This window comes from Ilyonectria robusta (genome assembly GCF_021365365.1).
Source record: "Ilyonectria robusta strain PMI_751 chromosome Unknown BGZ61scaffold_3, whole genome shotgun sequence".
Classification (NCBI taxonomy): domain Eukaryota; kingdom Fungi; phylum Ascomycota; class Sordariomycetes; order Hypocreales; family Nectriaceae; genus Ilyonectria; species Ilyonectria robusta.
This window is the reverse complement of record NW_025764437.1, coordinates 2,656,575-2,683,712: the sequence shown is the minus strand read 5'-3', so window position 1 is coordinate 2,683,712 and position 27,138 is coordinate 2,656,575. Positions and strand designations below refer to the sequence as shown.

Below are 27,138 nucleotides of genomic sequence, written 5' to 3'. Positions count from 1 at the left end.
TGGCGACTTTGATCCCTTTCACGGACCGGCAAAACCATGCACGCACTGGTGCGCGCGTGAAAAAAATGTGTATTATTCCGGGGTCCGGGGTGTTGTAACGAGAATCGAAGGGGGTTTACGGGACACAGTGAGCCTAATGCGTCTAGGGAAGACGGACTCTCAGGCTGAGAGAGCCTCTTTTAAGGTCCGAAATTGTTGGTTCACTGCGTGACGCTTGGGGTTACAAGGCGTTCCTGAGAGGGCCCTTCGAGCGAATGTGGAGGGAGTCATGAGAGGCATCCAACACTGCGCTTGGCCACAAGTATTGGCCGCTGGTGTAGACCACGCTGCGGCTAGGCTCCCTCAGGAAATCCTACCTTGTTCCTTCACCGGCTTTCCGTAGACTCGGCGGCAGCCTGCCGAAGGGCCAGACCTACAACCAACAGCCGACACAATGCCTACCCAGGTAACCGGAGTAAGAAAGCCAATGCCGCCGCACGGGGGAAGGCTGGGATACCCCACGAGGACATCCCCTCAATGGCAGTTGCACTCGCCGAATGTACGTCAATCGTATGATTGTGCCCTGGGCCATTCAATCCCGATGGGGCCATCACAGAGTCCGTCCCCGCCTTGCTGTGCCCTCCCTTTCCTTGCAGCTTATCGCCGCATTTTCGACTCTGTTCTTTCCGCAGCCCCGTCTCTGCTTCCGCCCGGCTGCACGGTGACTGACTTCCGAGACGAGTCAGGCAGTCCTCGCTGATCCATTAGGCTGACTAGGAAAAGGGGCCAAAAGTTCTAATCGCCTCAACGTACGTGCACTGCAGACTTTTTCCCTGGGACGCAAAGGGGGGTGAGTAACATGTCAAGCAAGAACCCGTCATTTCTGGGGTGAATCAACGCCTAGCACCTCCATCACAATGGATCTTATCTTACACCTAGACGATCGAGATCGCGAACTAGCAAAGGCGCGGAAGCATGACGAGGATACCCGGGGCCGCCAAGCGAGCTGATGAGCTACCAGTGGGGAACGACTGATTGATGTCCCACCAAAACACCGGTACGCCCGTTCCATCACCTTGCCACAGGTCATGTTTTCACGTCGGGCGGTGGTCGCGCCCGACCCTTCCGTTGCGACATTGTTCTTGTCAGGTCTTGGGATGAAACAGCGGTAAGAAGAAGCAAAGAAAAGGAAATGAGACGGAGAGTGGCAAAACCCGACACCGAATATCCACGACATCCAAAGAAGAAAGGGCTGAAGATGCTGGCACTCTTTTGACAGCGATACATACAGGAACAGCAGCAGGCCCATCCACGCCAAACCGTGTTCGCAGGTAGTTAATGCAGGTTATATTACGCCAGTAGATGAGTAGGGCAACTAGGAACTGATGGTGATTGGTCTTTATTCAAACAGTACGGAGTACACGCTGTCCAATCCTTTTTGGCGTACCAGGTCTCAGTTCTCCACCTGCCAACACCCACAGCCCAAGACGCTGGGAATGCCCACGACCCATTGCTGGTGTGGGCCGTCCCCCAGCGGAGCCATCTCAATCGTTCTTGTGCAGAATCCATTTGCGGATACTCCCTAGCCTCCCAACAGCTCGGTAACTAGTAATATCGCCGTACTACGTACAAGGCCGCCATGACTCCGTGCCTACGGTCAAACTGCCGCCGGCTCAGTGTCGCCGTCGGTGCTGGAGTTGTCTGGTGCCGTGTCCGCACTTGTCACACCCGACGGTGGCGGGGGGAGGATGCGGCGCAGGGAACCAAGGCCGGTCCTTGCGGCTTAGGAAGCCTTGCACAAGGGAGTTTTTATCCACGTCGTTCTTCCGCTCGGGACGCTTGCGCTCTGGTTCAACCTGAACGTCATTGTCGCCACACCTTTTATATGTCTTAGTCAGAAATCCCGACACAGTAACTTGTAGCAGCAAGGGGGATAGGGGATAGGGGGTAGGAGCATACTGAGAAGTGGTGCTGACGTTCATCTGAACTGAGGATGTGTCGTCGTTGGCCATTGGATAGGAGGTGTGTTGTGCTTAGCAATTTCCAGCAACTAAATAATACGAAGGGAGAGTCTGAGATGTAAGAACTGAATGCCCGACACGAAGACCCAAGGGATCCGTGGGCCGTATTTATACACCATGGCAAGTCTTGGCCAGACTCCTCGAGTCCATGGGGCGTTCGTTGTCGACAAGCTGATTTACTCCTAAACGCACTAACACCTGTGTTGATTCACCTAGCAAAAGCAACAACCGAGCGGATGTAAGGGGGAAAGGGCAAAAAAAAGCAAAAAAAAAGAGGCATGACGATGAGTGAGCTGGGTGTATTGTGAGTTGTGACCTATCGCCGCCTACCGATTCAGCGTACTACGTACCTAGTAGGGCCAAGCTAATGCCACTCCACGCACGGACCATTCCCGGCTTGGGACCACGCGCTTCATTGTGAGAGACACTTAGCAGGAGGGCAGACACTCGAGTCGGCCCAAACGGGTTCCTGCCGAAGACAGCAAAAAGCAATAATGGGACTTTGGACTCGGCGGGGGAAAAAGGCCTGCAGCGGGCTATCTGCTTGGGATCTGCTTGGGATCTGAATGGTGTGTGAATAGATATCTCTGCCGCACACCCTCAGCCCGCTAGGCCCCCTACTTACAGGCGGCCACTAGGGCTCCCCCTAAGTGACCGGCCTCAGCACCCTCCCGCCGCTATCGCTTAAGTTACTTGTTGCTGTAGGAAGATCGTCGTCCCCCAGAATGGCACGGAGAGAAAAAATTATATTAACAGCCCATGTCATGATCCTGGTATCGTGCGCCGGCGCACACTAAAACCTCGCTTCTCGGTAAGGCCCTTGTTAGCGCTTTCTGAGCATTCGCGTCGCGCACCGGCCATCATACGAATACGTGAGCAACCAGGGTCCAGAAACCACAGTAGGTTCGGAATGTGCAAGCATTCGGAGATAACATCGTCAGCAACTGCGTAGTATGCTTAGTAGGCTATGGAAATGAACTGAGCCACCTGCGGTTCCTCGATTGAATAGTCTGTCTGCCTTGGGAACTGGCAAGGTAGCATGCGTCAACCAACAACTAGCATAGCCACAAGTCGGTTTTGGAAATCGAAAAACGGCGGGCCCTTCGCCAATCTTGTGACGTTAGCAGGGCCGCAAGGACCGTAGCACAAGCTAGCAACTGTAATAAGTCGTACCAAATGCATCAAGCCCGAACGTGGGGAACCGCAGCGCTGGAAGGAGGGATTTCAACTATCCCATTACTGAAACCAACCAGTAGCGGAAGATATTTGTGACTACAAAGGATACAAAGAAGCCCAAACTACGGAGCCTACGGTATGATATCCCAGTAACTGCCTGGCTCCTTGCTCCGTGTCCTTCAGTTTCCCAAAGCCTCCTCTAGCCAACCGGTCCAACTCCTAAACGAATCCAATGAAAATAGCCAGAGAACCGTGAAGCTACGGCGAAGCATACCACCTCGAGTATGCCGAGCTATTTTCGGGTTGTTATTGTTGACGTCGGTGATGAACTGGCACTACAACTTGGGTAGTTTGGGGAGCCAGTCTTTTGGCGTTGATGGGATCTTTTGCTGAGATCAGGAGGAAGCAGCTCATCGGAACTGAAATGGAACGGTTCGTCATTTCCTCTCGTTGATCGCTTTCCGTCCTGGACCGTCGCGTTTTAGTAAAGTGTCCTGACTGCCGGGGTACAGGAGAAGGGGAAGTAGGAGAGACAGGGAAAGAACAGAAGTCAGGAGACTTACAGCACTAACTCAACATCACCAGGTTCAGCCTTCGTAGAAGATGTCATGTTGAAGAGATTCTTCTTGATCGTTTTGTCTCGGGAAGGGCTTGACTCAAATAGTGTTGGCCGGCGGCTCGAGGGAGTGGGAGAAGGGAACTGCCGTGTCAACTGTTTGAAAGATGGAGAGCTGGGACATCAAAGCGAGAGAGGCGATGTCGTATTTGAATGCTAGTCGTCATCTGATACCCGCTTCGACGCGAGATCAGCACGCCGTGTATTCATGCGTGGACGCGCCCACGGGAGGCGGAGGCGTGACGCGAGCCGACAGACAACGAGCGGTCATCACAACGCAAGACACGCGACGAGAAACATACGCCGCTGCAACGCAAGACACGCATCAAGCAGCTTGCGAAGCCACTCCTGTCGTGCCAGAAACCAAAGCAAGCAAGACGAGTGGTTGGGAGACGTGGAAAGCCAATGGACGAATAGTCGGGGATCATGTATGAGGATTCAAAAGGAGGATGAAGGAGTCTAGAACACGGACCGGCCACAACGTGGGGGATTACTGGTAAGACGGAGACTGGAAGAGGGATGGATGTGTGACAGTGTTGGTAGACAAGGTAAAGGGGGTTGGGGGCCCGCGGGCCAAGGCTGTCAGTGTGTTGGCCGGAGCCATAGTGAACGAGCCGCAAGACCCCGGCCTGCATTGACGCCCTCCAAATGTATTTTCTACGGAGTTCCATTCACGTCTCTCGGGAGTCGGGAGTCCCGGCAACCACGCCATGTACGGTACGGCTGCGGACAACCACCTTTGTTATTCGCCTGTGGAGATTCTAGAGCTGGAAGCGCCCAGCCAGACCGTTGAATACTGGCAGGCGAGAGCCCCGTAAGACAGCGATGGCCAGCACACGTCGAGGCCTGGGCGAATTCACCTAACGATGGCGCTCCCTCATGGCCTTGGTCGTCATCACTCACCATCCTGGGCCTCATCCGAGACTGCGCCATCCGCCTCCCCACCGCAACCGACCGGGAACAGACATGGAAATGATATTTTATTAAGCTCATGACTACCTTGGGACTTTTGCGCCCAAGGCAGATCTCGCCTCCCCGGATCTGGGAATCCTGGCAAGACATCATTCCAACCCAGCTCTAGCCTCCCCACCGGCTGACCTCGTGCCGTGTCTCTAGGTTTCGACTAGCCTGAGTCAACGTCTGCAAATGTCTTCAGTTTCTTGACCGGTTTCCGTTGATTCGCTGGCCAAGGGCTCATCGGCGCAGCCAAGTCGGCCGTGTTTCACCCGTCGGAACCGGGTCTCCAGCCGCTGACCTCCCTGGCGATGTGTCGATTTCAGGGCTTGCTTCCAGCCATCTCGTCCGCAGCTGTCCTCCAATGGCGTCGCTTGCTTGTTTTTTTGGTGTGTTGTTGGGATTTCAAATGACACGCGGAGATACTCCGTCTCAGCCACCTACGCACGCGTTGATGAAGCAAAACGAAAAAAAAACGAAAGAAAACGACAGCGGAACCGTAGCAACCCCTGTGCCTCGCCCAATTCATCAATTCCAAGTTGTCTATCCCTTGCAGAAACGCTGTTGCTCTACCCCAGGGGGTCTTACCTGCAGGTCTTGTGGGCGCATGCTTGCGTGCTGGAGCCTATTAGGAGGTTGGGGAAAGCGAAACGAACATGTTTGCCATATCGGACCCCAAACCGTCAGCCTCACAATTAAGGCGGTGGAGACGCTAGATTACCTATCTGCTGGTCCTGCCAACACATGTGGCCGGTCCCATGGAGGTGGGATTGCGTTTTGGACCCAAGTCTGGGTTGGAATCTACCTCATCCCCACCGATGGGCACTCTCCAACTTTCTCTCGTTGCTCCACAGAGCACACTCGGTAATTAAAACATAATAAGTAATCTCTCTTCTAGACACGATAATTAGGAAATGTCTCATCCGAGGTTTTCCTTTTCACGCCGTCGCCAACTGTATCGTACACATAGACAAATGAGCTCCGCTATCCTGATAGGGCTCCACGTGTCAGATCACGCACTGGGCCACACTGCAGGTCCTGCATGTTAGATTGGTCCCTGAGAAGCCCAGTTTCAGGGTTAATCATGCAATATAAAGGAGTTTAATCTTACGACTTTTTCTAACTGATAGACACGCCAAAAGGGAGTGTCCAGGGGTCGTATTCTTTTTTTCGTGTCGCACAAGGGGAGTTGACGTAATTGGAGCTGGAGATACGTTTCGCATGGGGTAAACACGATGAATGCAAAGAGAACCTCAATCTTTCTCAACACACCGTTAGCAGGGGTATTGCCTGTAGGCTTAACCCCCCCCCCCCCCTAGAGAGAAGGACAGGACTTCTTTTGACTATCGTCCGACCATACAGAGTATACCGCCCAAGTCGGGTTGGCCGCGTCCCGACTTTGCCGCTTGGGTGCATAGATCCCCGTCTGGAGCACTGACCCAACATCCAAATCGGGACGGGAGCATTCTCGAAGGTATGACAAGTCCATAGTCGTCGGGCGTTGGTCCTCTGCAGCTAGGTTTCCTTTGATGTACTGAATGAGACAAAGTCATTCAAAGTGGTAATGTCTCCCTGTCTGCTGATCTGCACTGTAACACGGGCTCTCACCACCATTATCCAACCAAGACAGGCCAGGACCCGACGACGCTTAGATAAGCCGTGTCTGCAATGGAGCAAATTATTGCTGTTCACACACATGTACAAGTCTCCTTCACCCGAGGCCCAGCTAAACCAATGTACCTGTCGTGCACGGTTAAATGGTACACGCTAAGGTTCAAGGCACCCCGAAGTATTAATAAATCTTGATATAATAAATAAAATAAAATTATCGTCAAGGAGAATAAATACTAAAAATAAGTCCTATGAGAATGACCTTTCTTACACTGCTGTGTTATATGCTTTGTGGATGATTGCCTATGGACTCGGAGCGAGGGCTTAGGTGTGCAAATCGTAGCACACACAGATATCAAGTATCGCGACGGCGGGAAATTGGAGATGGGGAAGTAATGATTTCTACGAGGATTCCGGCTTGATATCACGTAAAAAATTGCGTGGATCCCCCTAAATTGTCCAATAACATGTTGATAAAGTGCTTTGACTATCGTAAAACACCATTCCGTTTGTCTAGGACTGAAACCCATGATCCAAATCTGCTCCAACCCCTTGACATTGAAGACACCCGTCCAGTCGGCACGACAATGTCCACATGTCGGATATACCTACCACCGGTAAAAGTAAAAATTACCATGTGTCCTAGACGATCCTTCTCATCTTCAAGATTTAACACAGCATTCCAGACGTAAGTGGCGGTCTCGGTCCTGCCACGAGTCGCAGCCAGCCCCAATGGTGGAGGCTGAAGCACACTGACCCGCAGAACTAAGACTTGTCTTGCGAGCCCTTGGGTTTGTCCTTGGCGTCCGAGGTGCAAGTGGTCTCGTCCGTGACTTGTTTAGACACGGCAATCTTGCAGATGGGAGGCAAAATGGGAAGCCCATCATCATTAGTGAATGCCGCCAAGCGTTCGGCTTGAGAGGATGGCCCGTCAAGAGTAGTGCGAAGCCCGCAACACCTGTGAAAATTAGTTCTATACTCCAAGAATTGCGGGGGATTTGGCGCTCCTTACTCGCACATATCGCTGGTATTGACTTTCATGGAATCGGCATCACTGTCTTTGGCCATGACTGTGTTGGCTTTCTTTGAACGTTGAGAAGGGGTTTGAGCCGGGGACATTGAGCGCGATAGAAGGGAAGGCGACGTGGGAAGATGATTAGGACTCAGAATCAGGCGGAGAGCAGGAATGTGGGATTTATATACCATGGCAAGGACCATTTTTGCGGCTGTGCCCCGAAAAAAGCACTTATTGTGGTCGCGACGGGTGCCGATGTCATCCCACACCGGGCTTCATTGGATGACGCTTGAAAGATACCAAGAGAAGAGAGGAAACAACGGGAGACGGCCGTGCAGATGCCGGGCGTAGAAGAAGGAAGAATGTGACAGCTCTCGTGAAATGAGACCAAGTAAGCGAGACCAAACACGTCCGAGGCGAGAGAAGAGAGAACACAATGCAGACACGGGAGAGAACGGGACGATAGCAAGGGTATAGAACATGGACAGATAACGAATAGCAGACATTAAGCATGAAGTCATCGTGGATTGAGGGGCGAAGAGTAAACAAATGACCCGGTGGGAGGACAACTTGCATACGATATGCCGACCAATTCACCAAGGCCGAGCGCCCGCAGGCTAGACGCGGCGTGCAATTTCCGTGGAGCTCGCCGAGTGAGACAAGTGCTTTGAACCATATGTCATTGGTCTAGACGTAAGCTCGGGATCACGAGGGACGGCGGCGTGGAAAGGGCTGAGAAGTGAGGATTGCCGATGGCGTTTGCCGATGTGCTTCCTCTGGGGGATTAAAGTGGCTACAGGAGGCAGTTGTCTCGCCCTGTTTCCCCCCCCCCCAATGTACACGTCGTGCAACGTCGCTGAACGGCGTCATTGTGTCGCCGGACCCTGATACGCATGCATGCGCCAGGTTGAGCTTCAATTCCAATTGGGGAGTCAGGACGTGGTGACCTCCCGAGATTGGCCAGTCCCTTCGCACATAGCAGCCATCCCGCGCTGCCCGGTCTCGCCTTGTCTGCTTTTTTAGGGCTCTCGACCCGGGTCATCATTGTGTTGAGCTCCGGTATTTCAGCTAAGCCACCAGCAGAGCTACTGTATGTCTCATGTCTGAGCTCAATCCAAGACATCGGCTTGAAGGTCTAGGCCCCCCTTGAAGATAGGCTTTCTTGTTTCCTGCAAGTTCTACCAGGGCTTAATGACCACCACCACCTTCATAGTAGTACCTCCACAGGCAGGTGTGCGCCAAACGCGGGAGGAAGCATACCTAATCACACGCCTCGCCGAGACTGCCACGGCGACCCAGGGGCTTCTGGAACAGTGTGGCTGGACTCGCTCACTCTTTATTTTCTTTTCTCATGTCTTTAGCTTTCCTTAGCTTTGTTCTCTCGCCTCCCTTCTTGACTGCTGTCCTATCCTTCTTCACCGGTGCATGCCCCTTCAGCTCAGCCTGGTTAACCCCTCACACACCGATAGGCCGAGACACAGTTGGAAGTAATACGGCTCCGTGCCATGCCACCCGGCGTCCCTCCATAACCTGCAGGTGTGTCGCTCTCAAAGCTACTTGGCCTGATAAGCCCTAAATTGGTGGGCCGTTTGTATTGCCAACCACCACCCTACTATTGTACTCCGTACCGCCCACCCTATTACCGCCCACCCACACCAGCCGCGGGTCGGGTCAGGATAGATTGACACCCGAACACGTTGTCTATCAAAGTTAGCTCTGAGGCGGTGAGTCTTGGTTTCTTCTGCGGCTTACAACACAGCGTCGGTGCGCAGCATGTGACTAAGATGCGAGGCTGGGCCCTGACAGAGCAATTCCTGCTTCTCGCATAAAGAAGACTGGCATTGGACAGGTCTCAGCGACCATATTTGTCCACCTTCTGAACTAGCCAACTAATTAGTATACACATACCCCTGTAGCGGAAAGATCATTAGCCCGTCTGCAATCTAACCAACTAGGAATTCACCTATTGCGTACTCCGCTCACACCGGAAACCGCGAATTCGTCCTTTGGTTTCTCTCGCCAACGTCATCGGTCCGCACGTGACTTATTGGATTCTATGGACTGTCCGAATGCCCCTCAGGCTTATTTTGCCCTGGATCGTGTGCATTAATACCCTGTTTAATGAGAATATTCAAGGCATTGGAAGATGTAATTAGACAATGATTTCCACACTGTGGATCGGGATTATTTCCCCGAGGACTTCCTTTGCGCTTTTGTTTCTTGAGAAATCGAAGTATGGTTCATATCGTATTGACGGCTGTAGTAAAAGTGTAATGAACTGATACGAGAAGGGTTGTGAACGTAGGTCTAGGTATGTGCCATGAAGGATTGATGATCTGTTCAGCCAGCTAGCTAGCTAGGTACGGTCGGAGCCGTATGGGTTCCGACCCGCCGCCTGAGTCATCAAGCCCAGTCCCTGGCTGGGAGGGCCAAGGAAAGGGCTTACCGCATCATGAACACTCCGTTAATCCCGTGGTGCCTATATTATTTACGACAGTTCCCCTACAGATACTGTATTCCTATTTCTTCCTTCGTTCTTACTCTTTTCCTTCCTTTCCAGGCATTCCTCAAGAAGGCGGGTTTACTTTATTAGACTGAGTTTAGCACCGACAAATGATGGAAGTTTCCAACATATCGCCAAGTGTGAGTAGCGCGCTAAAGCGCAGAGCATGGCTGTACAGAAGTCTGAAAGCGCCGTAGTATCCGAAATTCACTCGACTAGTGCCTCGGATTGGTCTTCAAAGGTCATTAAGAAGTAGGATAATCACTTAGATAAACAATTTCTATCGCAGGAGAAACAGGAGAATAGCTAGGAATGCTTAAATTGATCGCGAGATTGATGCCCCTAGAAATCCGCACTCAGTTTCATCTCCAGTGGGCACCTGCCGTCCTGGCATCTAACCGGTCTATCCAAAACGCAATTTCTAGTAACTGTGTGGTGTCTTAAGATTCGTTTGCAAAGTTGTGAAGGCTGTAGAAGTGTTAATCGTCGGCACCACCTTGGGTGTATCGTCAGCAAACATACCTGATGTCATCCCGGTTGTCCGGTCCACCCTCTCCATTCGCAGCACTTGATGCCTTTTGCGGGCGCCCCACGTTCATTGGACCGCTATTCGCAATTAGGATTGTTTTCCGTTGGCCTGTCTCTTCCTCCTCATTCGCGCCCGTCGCAGTCTTTCTCTTCTTCCCCTTCCCCCTCAACTCGTTGAGATGCTCGAAGTATTCATCGGGCACGTTCGTCTTATACCTTCCGCAAAATACTCCTGTCTCAAAGTCGTGAACATCGGTCTTGACCTCACTCGCCTCCATACACGCGATCTTGAGGTCCTCAATATCCTGATAGATGACTTCGTCGGCGTCAATGTGCTCAGCGATTTCCTCCACTGTCCTGTTATGTGCGATGAGTTCTGGGCATTCGTTTTAGCAAATCTCATCAAGGTTTATATAAGGTTACTTCAGGTGCTATTCTTACCAGCAGGGTCGGCAAGGTCTATGCCGTACTTTAAACGATTAGGTTAGTAGGGGTTTTGGAAAGAGAAAGGGTGTGGGTTACACTTACAACATGAGGGTGTGTGATTTCTGGAGAGCATGAGACAAAGAGGACGCGGACGGCCCCCGCTTCCTTGGCCATTTGAACCTAGAAGATTGAAGTTAGCAAGGGTTTAATGGATAGGGCATTTGACAGAGTTTATCTTGGCCATGACTCGAGATTTTGCCAATGAAGAAGAGGATCACATACAATTTCGCGAGAGGTGTTTCCTCTCACAATAGAATCATCAACGAGGCATACGACTTTGCCTTTGAACTCAGACTTAATAGGTGAGAGTTTTCGGCGAACGCTCTTCTGTCGCGCCGATTGGCCAGGCAGAATGAAGGTCCGGTAAACGTAGCGGTTCTTGACGAACGCATTCGAGAATGGCTTGTCCAGGGACTTGGCCAAGATAGCCGCTGCAGTGTTGCTGGTCTGTTGCAGGAGTCAAGTAAGCAATTGCGAATTTCAACTTTTTAGCCATGGCTGGAAGGCCGGATGGTGAGAAAAGCCTACCTCTGGAACTGGAATGACTTTAATACGGCATGTTAGCATCTCCTCAGAAAAGTATATACTGGTCGTATGTATGGGGCTTATTGGAAGAGCTCTGTGCTCAAACTGGAGAGGGTGATAATGAAATAGGGAGTCACTTACTGACGTCGATGTCCTGGATCCCCTTCTCTCCCAAAACCTTCTTCATCTTCTCCGCAAGCTTGAGTCCCATATTCTCGCGACTGCGGTGGACGGACAACCCGTCAATACAGCTGTCTGGGCGGGCGAAGTAGACATATTCAAAAATGTCAGGAGTGTAGGATTTTCTCTCCACGATTTGGCGGAACTGGGGAGCGCCTCCTTTCTCAATGAAGACAGCTTGTCCGGGCAAGATATCCACAATATTACCAAAGCCAAGCTGTGTCAAAGCAACAGACTCCGAGGCCATAAAGTAATCCGTGGCTCCTTCGAGGGTGGTGCTTGGTCGAGATCCAAGGCAAAGGGGTCGGATACCGTTCTCGTCCCTAGTCGCAGACATTAGTCAAAGCCAGTGAAACATAGATCATGCCCGCTCACCTGAAGCCTAGAATTCCAAAGCCTGCAATCATGGCAGTGCACGCGTAGGCTCCGTGGCACCTCAAATACACGTCCCTGAGCGCGGTGAAGACGTCGTCCACATTGGCGCGAGCTTTGCCCAGCTCGTTGAGCGCATGCGCGAACACATTTAGCCTATCGATTTGCGGTTAGCGAATAGCTATGAAGGTGTCCCTGGAAGGTGTCCAGGGTTCCTCAAGAGGTAGTTGGTTGTCTGAACTCCCAAGAATCGAAGAGACGTACAGGAGCTCCGAGTCTGAGTCGGTGTTGACGTGGCGGCGGGCCTCGAGGTCCAAGAAGGTGCGAAGTTCTCCATTGTTCACCAGGTTTCCGTTCACGCTTATGGACAGACCAAAGGGCGAATTAACATAAAAAGGTTGCGCTTCGGACCTGGAGTTAAGAGATGTCAGTAAATCCTCGGAGCTTCACACGGGATTCCCTCCCGAGACGGCAGCAAGGGGGAAAAGGAGCCTCCCACATAGCACGTACGCAGATGAAGTGCCCATTGTTGGGTATCTGAGGTGGCTTATTCCGCAGTAGCCGGGCAGGTCGGTGATGCGCTTGCCCTCGGCGAAGACCTTGGCAGCCATTCCGTTGCCCTTGCACTGGTAAAGCCTTCCGCCCTGGCACACGGTGATGCCGGCGGCATCTTGTCCACGCTGATTCGAGGGTCAGCATCTTCGCAGATCTCCGCAGAATGTCTGGGAGAGCGACTAACATGTTGGAGGAAGTATAGGGATTCGTGCAGGTCGACGGCGGCCGTGGTGGCTTTCGTATCGCCAAGCTGGGGTAAGGGTCAGCGCGGGGTCTCGTGGCAATATTGCGCGGGCGGTCGTAGTAGGAGCATCGCGGGGGAGGAGAAGTTGAAACGCACAAGAATTGCGGAAATGCCACACATGATTGCTTTGGTTGCGTCGTGTACAACCGCGATGGAGCGTTCTGGCGTGGGATCGAGGGATGTTCAACTAAAATCGAGGCATGACGAAGCAAAAGATTTTTTTTGGACTGAGCGATCTCGCCGCCGTCCAACTGCCGCATTACCTACCCCTCCAAGCTACGTAAGGCGGGGCTTTTCACATTTTAAGCCAATACCATCAATCAATATTACCCTAAAAACTTAGCTCGGCCATTGACGGTGGTACATAGTGTCGGTCTGGAATCCGTCAATTTTTACCTGAGCATTATTTCGTTGCAATTAAAGTATCACCAAGCACAAGGTGGCAATTTTGCGCTAATCTCGGCGAGGCGCTGCGATCAGCAGGTACGTAGGTATGTACGTGCGTTGTCGCTAGAGGGCCCAATCGGCATCCATTTCTGAGAGATTTGGCGGGGAAAAACTTTGATATTGAGCCGCAGATGAGTGGCAAAGCCGATTTTGCTGTCCCGGGCCAGCCTGAAGGGCGCGTTTATCTCAGCATTCCGTATATAGACTCGGGCTCCAATTTCTTATGTCGGTATTTTCATAGGCTGCGAGATGCACTATTTGAGGTAGGTTTTTAATTCACATTGCTTAGTGATCCATCAAAGGCCCAACCCTACAGGCAGGGGCGGTGCCGCCTTCCCCACAAACGACAGCGGTGTTGATTCATGCCCGCCCCATGCTGTCTTCAAGACGTGGTATCTGATATTTACGCCATGAAATAAATTCAATATTATTTAGTACATTATTACTCAATCATACAAACATCAGCCGCGTTGAACAAAACCCCTTATTACATCCCCAGTCGTGACTCCAGCCTCCAGCTCGATTCTCTCACATGAATTATCCCATGACCCTACTCCAGTTTCTAGTCGTTCGTTGTGGGGTTCCGGCCCACATCAGATGGACCTGGCGGTCCAGGAATCTCAATAAATCGGTAGCTGACGGGTCGATCGGGGTGCTGAAGGAAGGTCTCGACGCGCTGCTCTCCAGTAGATTCCGGAGGCGCCGGAATGTCACAGCATCTGGGCATTGTTCAGCTAACATCTCAAGAAGCTATCAAGACTAAAACGATAAAAGTAACCCACAGGCAATCTTGACTCAGGTTTACCGCCATGGAGGAAGCATCTATGCTCTGCGTCATCGTAGTCTTGCCTCTTCGTCGTTCGTGTCCAACACGCGAGACTTGAGATAGTTGTTGAACAGCAGTGAAGGTCGAGAAAATGCGTCGTATCGATGAGTCCAGACATCACCTAGGGATGCGAAGTCGCCTTCTATTTATAAGGTAAAGCTGTGGTGCTCGATAAGGAGTACAGGTGCCTTACTCTTTTCATCCCTGTAGGCAAAAGCAACCCGGCCCCCTCCCCCACAGATCTAGATCCAACTAACAGCAAGGTACGGAACACCCAAGATTCAACGAATACCACAGTTGAAGTGAATTTTCCAAAACTGGAAAAAGAAAAGAAAGACGACATCTTACTTCTGCAGAAGATGAAACGTCAACAACGGGTAGATGGTGAGCAAAAAGCAGGGGCTTGGTCTCAGTTTGTAAGTACACGAGGCCAGGATTTATGGGAAGGCTGGGGGTGATGTTAGATATGTAGAGAGTTTGAAAAGGTCTTAGCTCACAGGTTTGGGTAGGTACCTCTCGCCCGAGCTCAGTATCGTGCCTCGGCTGTGGTGTGAGACCTGGCCTTTGGTCAAACATACTCCATCCAGGCCATTACATCTGAGACCATGACGCGACTTCTGGAATTGAGGCCAGCCATCAATGTACGAGTTTCAGGGTTGTTTGTAGAGAGGTGTCAAATCATTATTGATTGGTCAACTAGCGGATCGCTGTCATATCATTGCAATTTCGGGCCTGCATCCGGTTGCACTGTCTGATCCATGGAACCGCATCACGGGACAAAGCGTGCAGCTGTCACTAGCTCATTTGAGTCTAAGCGTGAAGGGGAATGCCGTCGGCTTCTGGGCACAAGGTACTCACGCCTAACTTCACCTCGCCGTAAGTAATGGAGGGTACCACAAATCGGAATCAGCAATGTCCCGACGATCCTGCAATCTATTGCCGGGGGGGAGGGGGCTTGTTCTTGGAACAAACCTCCGAAATAATTGCAAAACGGAATAAACTAGACCGAAAATAAAAAAGACAAGGGGTTGGGCTGTATACACACCCTCAGTCGTAGCATGGGCCAAAGGTGCCATTTCCACCTATGGTAATTAGTGAGAGTAGCAGAGTGTGGATGGAACCCGACGTATTCGTAGTCTAGGACTATAACAGGCACCATTGCGACTTTCAGTCATAGGTGGCCAGTCACTGACGCCTCCCCTCACAAAGTTTTGCATTTTTGTCGATAATTGATCGGTGAACAGATGCACCTCTGTTTGGTCGATGTGTGTGGGGTGGTCGTTTGCCTTCTACTCCTGCGTCTACATCGGTACCGAAGCGTAATAAGCAATACCAGTACGCCCACCTAATACGCAGCACACTCAGGGCAAGTCGGCTGGTGCGTCAGTGTACAGTGAGATTGACCTGCACGAACGCTTACGTGTTGCAGTAGGGTGGCGAGACATGCAGGCTGCGCGTGTTGGCGTTAAACCACTGTTGGAGATGGTATCGAACAGTGTACCTGGGCTTGCTTTTCTTGGTCTCATTCTCCTTCAGTCAACCCTGCCTGGCTGCCGGTCAGCTGTTGGCCGTCCCGTGCGGCTTACTTACTTACTGTGATGAAACGCCGCGAATTTGTTTCAGGCTGGATCTTCCTCGTATTCCGATCTGCGTCTCAAAATCCCAATACATCGAAACAGGCTCGGACATGCTCACCGAACAGTAAAAATAGTATCTCGTGACAGTTGAAGACAAGATTGTGGATGGGTGATCCAGGTGCCTGGTTGCTGGTCCGTTTTGACGAGAATACCCCGACTGTTTCGCGAACGCAAAGATGACCGGAAATGCACATCAGGCCATATCTGCAAGACCAGAACCTGGAGCCGAGGCATATCGCACTGGATCCGGCGAGACATGAGGAGTCACTAAGACCATTTGTTAGCTTCATCGATCGGTAGATGGGTTGGACCTGCATTGTGCCTTTTCCAGAAAATTCGCCCAAGTACGGCGATGTCTCACCGCTGGATAGGTTTGGCATCCATTTCTGCACGCCAATTCAAGGCTACAGGATGCCTCGCCTCATCTTTTGCACTTTCGGCTTTCGCCGAGAAAGGGGCCTGCATTGCATGATCACGATGGTGCATGAGCGGAGAGAGCGGTGAACGTTTGGTTGCGTATACCTGGGCGTAGACTTTGGGGGACTCGGGTCTCGATGCAACTTGACGCCCAATAGATGGGCCGTAGACCTGCAGCCCATTATGCAGCCCACCACTCCAGGAAGAAACCTGCAAGCTAGCCACTCCGCAGGCAAGTTCCGGTGCTACGGGAAGCCCTGTCCTAGAATCCTACCTTAGTTCAAGTACCCAAATGGTACGGAGTAGCTTTCTGAGAATGGCATCCCCTGGCGACCCGCATGACGGCAAGTTGGTTGTCAGGGCGGGTTCTAGCTTTCCGTCCGCAGAGGCAAGGGGTTTCGCCTGTATTTCCCTGGCGGTCAGTCCTCCACCGCCAAGGCTTCATTCTATTCATGGGCATCTGATCTGTGAGCTGACCCCTTCCGCTAGACCTGCAGGTCTCGTGGGGGGCAGCCTCGTAATTTTCTTGCGGGCGTTACCACCTGCAATTGGAGATGGCCCCAACACGAGCTGCAATTTCCTCATTTCACGGGTTTCTAAGATGCGCCAAACTGTATGAAGCAGGGGATGATGTGTTGCCCCTGGCCGAACTGTTGTCTTCCTATTCAGTTGATTTCACGGCGGTCAAGTGAGGCTGCTGAAATGCATGAAATACAGCCGCCATTTGATATGCAGATAACGAAAACGAATATCGCATCTGCTATGAACATGCAGAGTACCTACCCTTTGTTGGAACAACCCGAAGAATAGCCTGGACGCACTCTCGCCACATCCTAACAGGCATGGCATACTTGCATACTTGAGGGCAAGCTAATAAATCGGGGTACTTCATGAAAGAATTTAGCTGGCTGTAAATGGTTCCTCAGGCTAGACCAGCTATACATCATGTAAAACTATCGGTTTTTGCTCTTACTCAATGTGCGGCTTGATTACGAACCTCGATTTTGCCCAGACCAATCCTCACTGACTTTTGCAATCGCCACAAATATCAAATGATCACTTTATCATGGTGTATCAAAGTTATGTCCCGAGCTGAGATGTATCAGCAGCTGAGTATAATTATCTTGACGCGAATTGCTGACATCCCGCATGACGAAACATTGTAATAGAGGCTTACTCTTAGCTGGATGAATTCATGCCCGTTTGGCGTTGATAATTTCCCAGACATATAAAAGGTCAACTGGTCATGTCTATTACGTTAATTGCTGTTACGGTTTGTCTCATATGAACACACTCTGGCTCGTGATACATCAATTCGGGTGCAATTCACAATGGATACAAAAATATCGGGTATTTAGAGATTTATTCCCAGGTTTATTGTTTTCTCGTCCAAGACAAAGACTCCAGTCTAGATTCCCGAACACAACATAATCCGTCCTAAGCATCCAGTATCGTATTCCAACGTAGGCGCGTTTTATGAGCATCTTCAAGACATTTAGATGAGGCTGAAGGCAAAGGCTAGAGCAGCGGCGGCAGCCACAACACTGCCAGAGTAAGCCTTGGATCCGGCGCTGACGATGACGACGGGGGTCTCTGTGCTGCAACCTCCGGGAGGGCAGGTCTCGGTGTGAGTAGAGGTAGGAGGGCACTTCTCGCCGGTGCAGGGCACCTTAACAGGAGGTGTGACGCAACTATCGCCGGTGCAAGTAGGGACCTTGACGACAGGAGGCATGGGGCAGTTCTCGCCATGGCACTCAGGCATCTCAGGCATCTTGCAGTCGCCGCCGTGGCACTCAGGACGAGGCATGGAGCAATTCTCTCCGTGGCACTCGGGCATCTCAGGCATCTTGCAGTTTACACCGTTGCATGGAACCGGCACCTTGATAAAGCCGCATCCTCCAGGAGGGCAACCATGGCCGTTGGTCCAGTTCTTGGGGTGGTGGCAACCCTCGCAAGGAGGCACGATCACAACAGGAGGGATAACCGGGGGCTTCTGCTCGGTAGGAGGCTTGCATCCCTCGGGAGGGCAGTTGTGTTGGCGGTAAGGGCAGTCAACGACCTCAGGAGGACACTCCACCACAGTTGCAGGTGGGAGCACCGGCATCGGAACGTCGGCGGGAGCGGGATGCTCCCAGACGTGGCAATCGACAACGCCTGGAGGGCATCTGGCGACGATAGCTGGGGCGGCGTCAACTTGGGCCATGGCACCAGCGGCCATGACGCCAACGACAAGCAGAGAGCGAATCATATTGAGTGAGTGTTTTTAAAAGAATGAAGGAGTGAATAAGAAGCGAATGACTGTCCACGAGGTAGATGGATGTTGATGGAAACAAAGGAGTGAATGTAGAAGTTGGTGATGAAAGTAGTTCATAGAATGGCGATTGCCTTCCGGTTCTTATACTTCCTTGGATATGTTCCAATCACCCATCATCGACGCGAGATCAATACTGGAGAGGCTGGAATGCCACGGAATTGATCTGAATAGGGACAGTCAACATCTAGCGTCAACAGAAGGAATAGAAACGTTACAATTCTCCGGCCCTCAGATGTCCACTCGGCGTTGCTCCCGATGGGTCTGAAACAAGTCTTTCCAAAGGTCCGAGCAACGCCCATTTAGAATATTTAAGGCTTGTGTGTTTGATTCCCTGAATTGGAATGCTGGGGGTGGTGGTGTCGATCACGACGCGTTGGGTAGTCAGGGTATGATGCTATTAGTCACTTCACATTCCACCACATCCATAATAGATTAATTGTCCCTTCTACATATCAATAAGATTCCAGGTAATAACCTTAATGTAATTCAGGGGGTTTAAACCAAGAATGAATTGGTGTCTCACTTCATCTCTAACCCAGCCTTCCCGAACACTGGCACATGATTCACCCTGCGACTTCCGAAAATACGAGGTCTCAATAATAACATAGATCGATCTTAGTGTACAATTTTAGTCGGCTCCAAAGGCTAAGGGTCACTGACGGACCTCTTCGGAGCTGAAGGTCTTGACTCTCCCTGCCCTGCTATGGCATCAACCCATCCCTAGTCGACGAGAGCCGAGACCGATCGTCGGATGATCGGCCCTTCCTAATTAATGCATCCCAGCGAGTCTTTTCAGATCGAAACATTCACTCCGTGGAGAGAACCATCATGCTACCAGAACCAAGCTTGCAAGCGACATGGAACAGGAGGTTGGGATATGACTATCGTGTTTAGGGGATTGCACCAATCTCACACGACCAGCCAAGAAATTAACATTGAGAGGATACCTGGATCTCCTTGAAGCATTTCAAGGGATATCGCTAGCAGAATTTCTGTGGTTGGGGTCGTCCACTAGTGGATGGGTCACGTTTAATATCGGGACTTATGGAGGAGCAGATTCCACTCAAGACGATCCAAATCTGCTTTGATTTCTATGCTTGCACAAACTGACAGCACTGTAGTTTGGAAAGCTCAATCCGCTGAAGTAGAAGAACGGTTTTCCAATTCAATACTATTGTAGGTTTGGGACCATGACCACGCGTTGAACCGTTACAATCTCAGTCCGTGTTTGATGATTCCCCTCCTTCGTCTGAGAAACACGTAGCATCGTGGCTTCGTTAAAACTTTTCCACATATGGTCGAATGTCGATCTCCTGCGTGAATGCTGAACGATGCTGAGTGTGCAAATGCCAGTAGGTCTCTGCAATCTATAGATGGACTATTAGCTTTTTAATCATGTGGCATTTGGATAATTATAAGCCCTACTGCTTCTGGCTTAAGCTTTGCATCTTCTGCAGAGCTGGCCGTGGTGAAATGCTTCGTCCTGGGAATATCGATGATTCCATCGACAATGATGTGAGCCACGTGAACACCCTGAGGTCCGAATTCTCGCGCCAGAGACTGGCCCAGTGCTCGCAGTGCAAACTTCCCGGCAGCAAAGGATCCGAATAGCGCGGATCCCTTCACTGACGCGGTGGCGCCGGTGATGAGCAGAGACGGGGGGTTAGGAGACTCCGGCACCGACTCCAGAAGCAGGGGTAGGGAGTTTTGGGCGAATCTAGAGAAACCTCGTCTGAAGGCTGTTAGCTGGTGTTTTTACCGAGACAAATAACATGACCTACACAGCAACGTCGAGGCCGCCGTCGAGCTCCTCAGCCGTCAACTCTAGAAATGGCTTCCTCGCAAAGCCGCCGCTGACATTGTAAACAGCTGCTGCCAGCTTGCTACCGGGGAGTTCTTTCTTGATTGTCTCGAAGGCAGAGTTGACCGAGGCTGGGTCAACAATGTCGGTAGAGATGCCCAACGCATGACCACCTGCCTTCTTGATCTCTGTGACAATGTCACTGTAGCTCTCGGGGCTTCTGGCGAGAACGACGACTGGGTAGGCCTTTGCGAATCTGAGCGCAACAGCTCGGCCTATGATTGTTAGCCTGGCCTGGGTCCAAGTGCATTCGACGATTTGCGAGCCGTCTCACCTGTTCCAGGGCCAGCACCTGCAACGAGAGCAAAGAAGGGAGCGGAGGCCATAGTAGCGGTAGGTACTTAGTTCAAAGTATGTGTTCTTGGTTCTATATTATTGTAGTATCAAGCATTCTGAGGTCTGGGACGGGCGGGGTCGCTCTTATATGCAGCTTGGGATCGGGGGTATTATTAATAATTGACAGCTACATTGCGTCAACGCCAGGCTGGATTAGAGCAGTCGGACAGCGAGAGTTAGCCCGTGACAGCCGCCTGTGGGAAGCTTACCAATCTCGACGTGCATACACTAGAATGGCGTGCGATTTTCACATCATCAATCAGCACATTTCCACCATCTTTTAGGCATGGGAACCTACCCTGTAGTAGTTTTATTCATGTGTGTGTTTGCGTGTTTTGGATTGTCGCTGGGTCGCCACAATACCTTTGCAGAACACTGCTTCTTGTTCTTGAGACATTATCGCGCATGGGGCAATATCTTCACCTGTGAACCAACATCCCGAACTCACGCCATCCGAACTAGAACAGCTTCAATGGCTTCACGAAAGGGTTCTGCGCTGTCTGATCATCGATTGCATTTTCAGCCGCAGATGTGTTTCCCGCAAACAACAAGATGTGTAACGCATTTTGCCCATTCTGTTCTCCGGACAGAGTTGGCTTCACAAGAGCCAAGCACTACATTTAAGGGCGTCCAGTTACTCGTTAGCCATGTCTCTGTTTTCTATTCCACACCGAACCACCTAGACGACCAAAGCTTGCTCTGACTACTCCATTAACAGCTTTCGATATTCGCCCACGATGCCCGCCATTCGTCTGGATTCTCTGGACGCTCGGTCGATTCAAGGCCGAGCAGACGAGGCAAAGGACTCGGCTTACATAGCCGCTTTGATTGTCCTGGGCCCGTTGGTACTAGTCTTGGCATTCGCTGCCCTTGTGTACCGGAGGTGGAATAGTTCGTCATCGAAGAAACTAATGGAGGTATCTGCCGATTTTCAAAAGCATCAGAATGATGCAAAGGCTGAAGAAGCCCGGATCCAGGCATTGCTGGACTCGGCAAATGCGGCAAACCGTGTCGTGGAAAGGGAAAACCGACGGCTTAGACGAATGGCCTCCAGGCTTCCTGTACTTGTGCCACCCAGTGCTAAATCTCCGCCTTCTGGCAACAGTGGAGAGGGAGAGACATACCACGACCTGTTTGAGCACCCACCTAGCGGGGATGATGCACGGGAGCGATCGAGCTTTGAACCAATTCACAATGGTCCACGACCTCTGCCCAGTCATCGATCCCTCCGTCAATCCGAGCCATTTGAACTTGGGGGGACTCAAGAGAACCTCCCGAATGAGGCTACCGAGATATCCGAACACAGCCCCAAACCAACTCAAGGTACCCGGCAGCACATTGTACGAGAAAGTTTCCTTTCGGACCCCAACAAGGCTCGCAAAGAAAGACTCGGTGGCGGGGACGAAGAGCAGCAGAGACCAGATTTGGAATGGGACAATGTCGATCTTGACGAAGACGCCACAGTTTGGCCTTTCCAAGGAGACGATACCGACCTCGAATCTTGTTATTCCATGGGAACAGTCCTCTCCGCTCCCGAGGTCAATCAAGTGAACGAACCGAAGAAGGCGAGGATCGCCTCTCCCACCATGGATCAAGTCCTCGCGAGAGAACGGGAGACAAGGGTTCGCATCGTCGAACCATGAAGGCAGGTGCTGGTTTAGTTGACTTGGGTCCGTTGGATTGACAGATAGTACAGCATCGGGGTTGATGTTTTCAAATACCCAAGGTCGGTTGCTAATCGCGATTGTTTATAGACTCCCACTTTAAATTAGGCCAAATAATATTGAAAGAGCGGCCCTGGTATCACGCTAGAGTTGTTTGTTTGACATGCCCCAAATCAACAGGGTAATTCCTCGACCAAAGAACTGTTTCTCTCAAAGAAACCCTTAAAAGAATTTCCCTTTGAGCCCACCTAGCACCATATTTCTCTTCTGCTTGCCAATGAACTTGTTCACATCGTTCGCCCACCCAGCACTTTGTTCCTGAAGGTTATCCATGTTATCACCCATCATGTTCAGCTTTTCCGTCCGCTCGTTCAGTTGTCTCGAAAGGTAGTCTCCCCAACCTTCCTGGCTAGATCCGGCAGGTCCAGCTTCACCGGTTCGAGCAGCACGTTGCTCTGCTGCTGCCGCCTCCATCATTCGCTTACTGGGTGGTCGGTCGGGGCCGCCGACTAGTAGGTCTAGGTCAGGGGGCGATATGTACTGGGTACCCGAAATCCACTGCAAGTTTGAAATTGTTGGGCGAGGTGGGCATTCTATTTTCGGGTTGATCAGCGTATCGGGAGATTGCTGAGGAGGCTTTCCGGTACCCCAGACGTGGATGACTGCCAGTTCACTTGGACCGGACCACGCAAAGATATCACCAGTTTGAGTAACAACAGAAGCCGTGCTGCGGCTGCTGTCGATCATTGGCAAATCAGCCTTGCCGATCTCTTTGAGGCCAGGGATAGAGAATGCTCGCGCGGTTCGGTCACCAAAAGTTGCGACAACCGCAAATCCTTGCAGCTCGAGCTCGGCAACACTCGCGGCGTCGCACAGGATGTCGTCAAACTCCTTGGATGCCCCCTTCGCATTGGCTGGCTTGAAAATTTTGATTTCAGTTTGTGTGACTATCATTCAGTTAGTACTTCTTTACCACAAAGCTATTGTTTGGCAAACTCACCTGCCACGAGTACGCCATTAACTTGATGGCCTTCTCTAAGACCCGCTACTATCTGACCGGTAGCAGCAGCAGGTTTCCCAGTGTCCGCATCAATGGGACTGAGCGAAATAACCTTGGAATCGAATGCGACGAAGCCCGCCACTTGCGCAGAATAGGCGCCGTTGTTACCTGGGAGTAGCTTGAAAGTAATGACCTTGCCCAAGCTCGTTCCCACAAAGCAACAGATACTGGAATACTTGTCATCGTCTAGAGTCATGACACCAAACTCAATCACCACTGGCCATTCTTTGGGTGGCCCAGAGCTTGAGTGGTGTCCTCTAAGGAAGGACGAGCGCTTGTCTTGCTTGGCAAAATCTGTCATCGGAGCTTGAAAGATGATTGCTGGACCACGGAGATCGATCAGGGTAATAAAGCCAAGTTCGGATCCAACAGCCACAAATCCGACATTGGATATTTGCATGGCTGTAATAGGTCCCATCATCATCTCGTACAGGACCAAAGGTTGGAGGCCCTCTTTGAGGGTCGGCTCTGCCCTCGAGCTGATATCAGTCAATCCTTTGGGGTTTGGATCCAGTTGCTGCGACTGCTCCTTGCCAAAGAATCGGTTCGCTCCCCACCGGAAGATGATCGCTTCACCTGTGCGCGTTCCGACAACAAACTCGCCGGTACTGGTTGCCATGCTCATTGTGGTGATTTCAATATCATCAGATCGATCCAGTGCTCGAGCAACATCAACCTGGAGCTGGCTTCCGTTTTCGATGTCGTCGGCATGGCCTGAATCCCAGATTCGAATGATGCTATCCGCATGGGCCGCCTGGATGATTGTGCGCTCCTCAAATCTCTTGCGTGGCCGAGGTCCTTCGGCGCCGCCCTTCAAAATGGGCTCCCCCTGGTTCCGTTTCTCCATCATGGATAGCCACCTGGGTCGCTCTAAACTGGATACGTTGACTTTCGTGATGAAGGGATGGACAAAAAAGATGGAAGGATGAAGCTGATTCGTGGGGCTGATGGGGTATCCAGATGGAAAGCTCATCGTAATGAGCTCACCCGAGGACAGCAAAGGAATGATTGCGATGGGATCCTGAGCGCCGGAAAAATGAGGCGAAGCCCGGGGGATCATGAGAAAGTCGACTACCCGGGCACCGAAAGGAAGAGGCAAGGTGGTTTGACGCTTGCCATGGCAATAGGCGCTCAGAATCTGCCACGAAGATGTGGCATAAATGGGCGTGATGCCAAGATCAATAAAAGTCAAGCCCTTTGGCGATGCGTTAGAAAGCTGTCCGCCAGCAATCAACAATCCGCTGTCGTCGCAGTTCTCCTTGCAGCACCAGGCAATCTTGGCAATGGGCTCTGTGGCTGGTGTTTCGGATTCGGGGCTTGGCTGGTTCACATTCATTTTTGTTAGTGTTCTGGCCATAACCACTTTCTCCTCTTTGGGATCCCAAAAGACCAAGCTGCCGTCTTCGTGGGCCGTGAGGATGAAGGTACCAGAGGGATGCCAGAGCGCATGGGTCAGCCTTGGCTTTCTAATTGATTCGATGGCAATGCCATTTCCACCCGGGGCGCCAGCCGGCAAGACATATTCGTAGAACTGAACTGCGCGACTCTGCTTGAAGGAGTAGACAACGGCTCCGTTGGTATATGCCACTAGCAGTTTCCCAATGTCCCTGGGGTGAAGCGATATCGAGACGAGACTGGAAACCTTTGTGCTTGGGTCCTTCTCCTTCCAGAAGTTGGGCAACCGGAAAGCCCGGGCAAGGCTACCACGGTCCAGATCATATGCCAAAACGTCTCCGTTCTGGAGGCCGATGAAGGCCCAGTCCAGCATGGGGTCTGCAACCAGAGATACGACAGTGCCAGCGATGACGAGGGAATAAAGTCGCTCGCCCGTGTCAAGATTCCATATCCCAAGCTCATTCTTCTTGTCGATGCTGATGAGTCGGTTTCCACTGAACTGAAGGAACTGGAAAGAAGTGTGTCGGGACGGTTCGAGGATCTTTTGGACACGACGCTGGCCAAAAACGGAGATCTTGCCGGGGCCATACTTGCTCTCGCTCGTGCCTATCGCAAGAAGCGACTGGACGGGATCGTAAGCGAAGCAGCTACAGCACACAATGGCGTTAGCGACAAGGACGCAAACGCGACGGCCAGCGAGCACGGCCAAGACGCGGCAGCGGAGGATTCGGAGGCGGGGCAAACCTGATCTGGGAGTTGATGCCATAGCGGGCCTGGTCATCGGGCATAAAAAGCTCAGGTCGGATGCTCGCAGACAGGTCATTCTGCATGCCCGTCTGCTTGCTTCGTAGAAAGGCAGCCATCTTGTCGATGATGGAGGAGGTGGAATGGTTGCGAGCTGGGAGATGGGCACATTTTGGTGGGGTTAAAGCATGGGAGCTCCCAAGAGTCTTGGCCCAGAAGCAACGTCATCAGGGAGGATCGGTCCGTGCGAAAACTCAGATATAGTGACACGGTACACTGTCCTCCTCCAGGGTGCTACAAATACTGCCGGGCTTGCCGATTGATATCTCCATCGCCATCAAGATTCCTTTGAATCACCGTCTACCTCAAACCACAGACGTAGGTAATCGGCATTCTTGTTCTCCAACTTTTTAGCTTCTCCATTGGCTCTGAAGCTGATGCGATCCATCCATTCTTTATCCAATAGCCGGCGAGAGCTTGGCACCCCGAGCTTCCGAACGAACATTGGTCCACAGCGCACAGCGCAGAGCTACTGTACTGCACACAGCCCCAAACTTGGAGCCCACACCGGTCAGTGCCACCCGCTGCAGCGACTGAATTAAGCCGCCAAGACGACCTGCGGAAATGCGGCAGGGCCTCAGCACCTTGGCAGTTGGCATTGAGCGGTCTGAAGAGTGGCATTGAGCGGTCTGAAGAGTGGCATTGAGCGGTCTGAAGAGTGGCATTGAGCGGTCTGAAGAGTGGCATTGAGCGGATTGAGGAGTCCAAGTTTTGACAGAGATAATCGCTTAACCGCTTCCCGAGGGACGTAGAACGCCGTTCCAAAACGAATAAGATGTGTACTATCTCACTGTTCAATGTGGACCGGCTCCATTCCTTCTAGAATTGCTTCGTCCCGACAGACGCTGTGGATCTGACCGTTGGGCGCAAACCGTCGTGAAACGGTGAAGATGGTACACGGAATCCTTTCATACGTCTCTAGTCCTAGACTCCAAAGCAGTTTGCTGCATGACGTTATCGCGTGGTCAATGTTTTCTCTTAGACAGCATTTCTTTTGAGCGTTACACCACCTGGCCGATTGATGTATCACAGCGCCGCTCTACCCGATCCGGGGATCGCACTGACCTTGGTAGGATCGTCTCTGTCCCAGGGCTATCGGTAATGGGCTTGATAGTGGGCAGAATTTCTAAGACCGGCACCACGGTTATCAGGCGATTGAATGATGCCGTCAAGTTCATAAGTGAGGACTATTTCGACTACCCTCTTAAGAGAGCAGGCATCACGACGAAGTGCCCATGACAACGCCCAAACAGCACTGGGAATAAAAGCAAAATAAAAACAATCAATTCCTTAAACACAACCTTCGAGACGACTAGTAACCAAGCCGGGACCTGGCTGGTGTGAAAGAAAAGAGCATTGCGAGGGGATGGCAGGCGGTCAAGAAATGAGACAAGAGAGAACGTTGATGGCGAATTAAGTTGCATTGGCAATGCGTGATTGGGGATGGCTTTGGGCAGGGCTGTAGCGGACCAACTCGTCAGCAATGAAGCCCGAATTCCATCACATGAATAATCCTTCAGCCAACGATCACGAGGTCGCTGCACAGCTGTCGTCGAGAGTTGCTTGCCTTTGGCAACCTACGAGTCCTAGCACCCCCTTCGTTGTAAGGCCT

At 51.6% G+C, this 27,138-nt stretch overlaps 7 protein-coding genes across 7 annotated transcripts; 2 read left to right on the top strand and 5 right to left on the bottom strand.

Moving 5' to 3' along the window:
• Positions 1 to 771: 771 nt before the first annotated feature.
• On the bottom strand, positions 772 to 1,470 carry BGZ61DRAFT_136635 (uncharacterized protein). Its single transcript, XM_046237232.1, has one exon. The coding sequence runs from the start codon at positions 1,286 to 1,288 to the stop codon at positions 857 to 859; it is 432 nt and encodes a 143-aa protein (XP_046109976.1). The 5' UTR covers positions 1,289 to 1,470; the 3' UTR covers positions 772 to 856.
• A 3,356-nt stretch (positions 1,471 to 4,826) lies between these two features.
• BGZ61DRAFT_443872 (uncharacterized protein) lies at positions 4,827 to 5,642 on the top strand. The gene has a single exon (XM_046244928.1). The coding sequence runs from the start codon at positions 5,111 to 5,113 to the stop codon at positions 5,612 to 5,614; it is 504 nt and encodes a 167-aa protein (XP_046109975.1). The 5' UTR covers positions 4,827 to 5,110; the 3' UTR covers positions 5,615 to 5,642.
• A 4,474-nt stretch (positions 5,643 to 10,116) lies between these two features.
• On the bottom strand, positions 10,117 to 12,990 carry BGZ61DRAFT_443866 (amidophosphoribosyltransferase). Its single transcript, XM_046244927.1, has 12 exons — positions 12,862 to 12,990; positions 12,706 to 12,771; positions 12,477 to 12,646; positions 12,231 to 12,377; positions 11,970 to 12,122; positions 11,556 to 11,917; positions 11,418 to 11,434; positions 11,112 to 11,336; positions 10,932 to 11,009; positions 10,845 to 10,872; positions 10,398 to 10,779; positions 10,117 to 10,343 (listed from the first exon to the last, which is right to left on the bottom strand). The coding sequence occupies exons 1-12, from the start codon at positions 12,883 to 12,885 to the stop codon at positions 10,316 to 10,318; spliced, it is 1,680 nt and encodes a 559-aa protein (XP_046109974.1). The 5' UTR covers positions 12,886 to 12,990; the 3' UTR covers positions 10,117 to 10,315.
• Positions 12,991 to 17,391: 4,401 nt separating this feature from the next.
• BGZ61DRAFT_443855 (uncharacterized protein) lies at positions 17,392 to 18,661 on the bottom strand. The gene has a single exon (XM_046244926.1). It carries the CDS (start codon positions 18,338 to 18,340, stop codon positions 17,588 to 17,590), a length of 753 nt encoding a protein of 250 aa, XP_046109973.1. The 5' UTR covers positions 18,341 to 18,661; the 3' UTR covers positions 17,392 to 17,587.
• Positions 18,662 to 19,683: 1,022 nt separating this feature from the next.
• BGZ61DRAFT_528399 (short chain dehydrogenase) lies at positions 19,684 to 20,593 on the bottom strand (the record flags this gene model as incomplete). Its single annotated transcript, XM_046253247.1, has 4 exons — positions 19,684 to 19,773; positions 19,832 to 20,138; positions 20,188 to 20,482; positions 20,542 to 20,593. The coding sequence occupies 4 exons, from the start codon at positions 20,591 to 20,593 to the stop codon at positions 19,684 to 19,686; spliced, it is 744 nt and encodes a 247-aa protein (XP_046109972.1).
• Positions 20,594 to 21,033: 440 nt separating this feature from the next.
• On the top strand, positions 21,034 to 22,274 carry BGZ61DRAFT_560923 (uncharacterized protein). Its single transcript, XM_046255798.1, has one exon. It carries the CDS (start codon positions 21,341 to 21,343, stop codon positions 22,244 to 22,246), a length of 906 nt encoding a protein of 301 aa, XP_046109971.1. The 5' UTR covers positions 21,034 to 21,340; the 3' UTR covers positions 22,247 to 22,274.
• Positions 22,275 to 22,285: 11 nt separating this feature from the next.
• Positions 22,286 to 25,640, bottom strand: BGZ61DRAFT_383015 (lethal giant larvae like, C-terminal-domain-containing protein). Its single transcript, XM_046242679.1, has 3 exons — positions 25,467 to 25,640; positions 23,268 to 25,369; positions 22,286 to 23,214 (listed from the first exon to the last, which is right to left on the bottom strand). Exons 1-3 carry the CDS (start codon positions 25,583 to 25,585, stop codon positions 22,490 to 22,492), a joined length of 2,946 nt encoding a protein of 981 aa, XP_046109970.1. The 5' UTR covers positions 25,586 to 25,640; the 3' UTR covers positions 22,286 to 22,489.
• Positions 25,641 to 27,138: the final 1,498 nt, after the last annotated feature.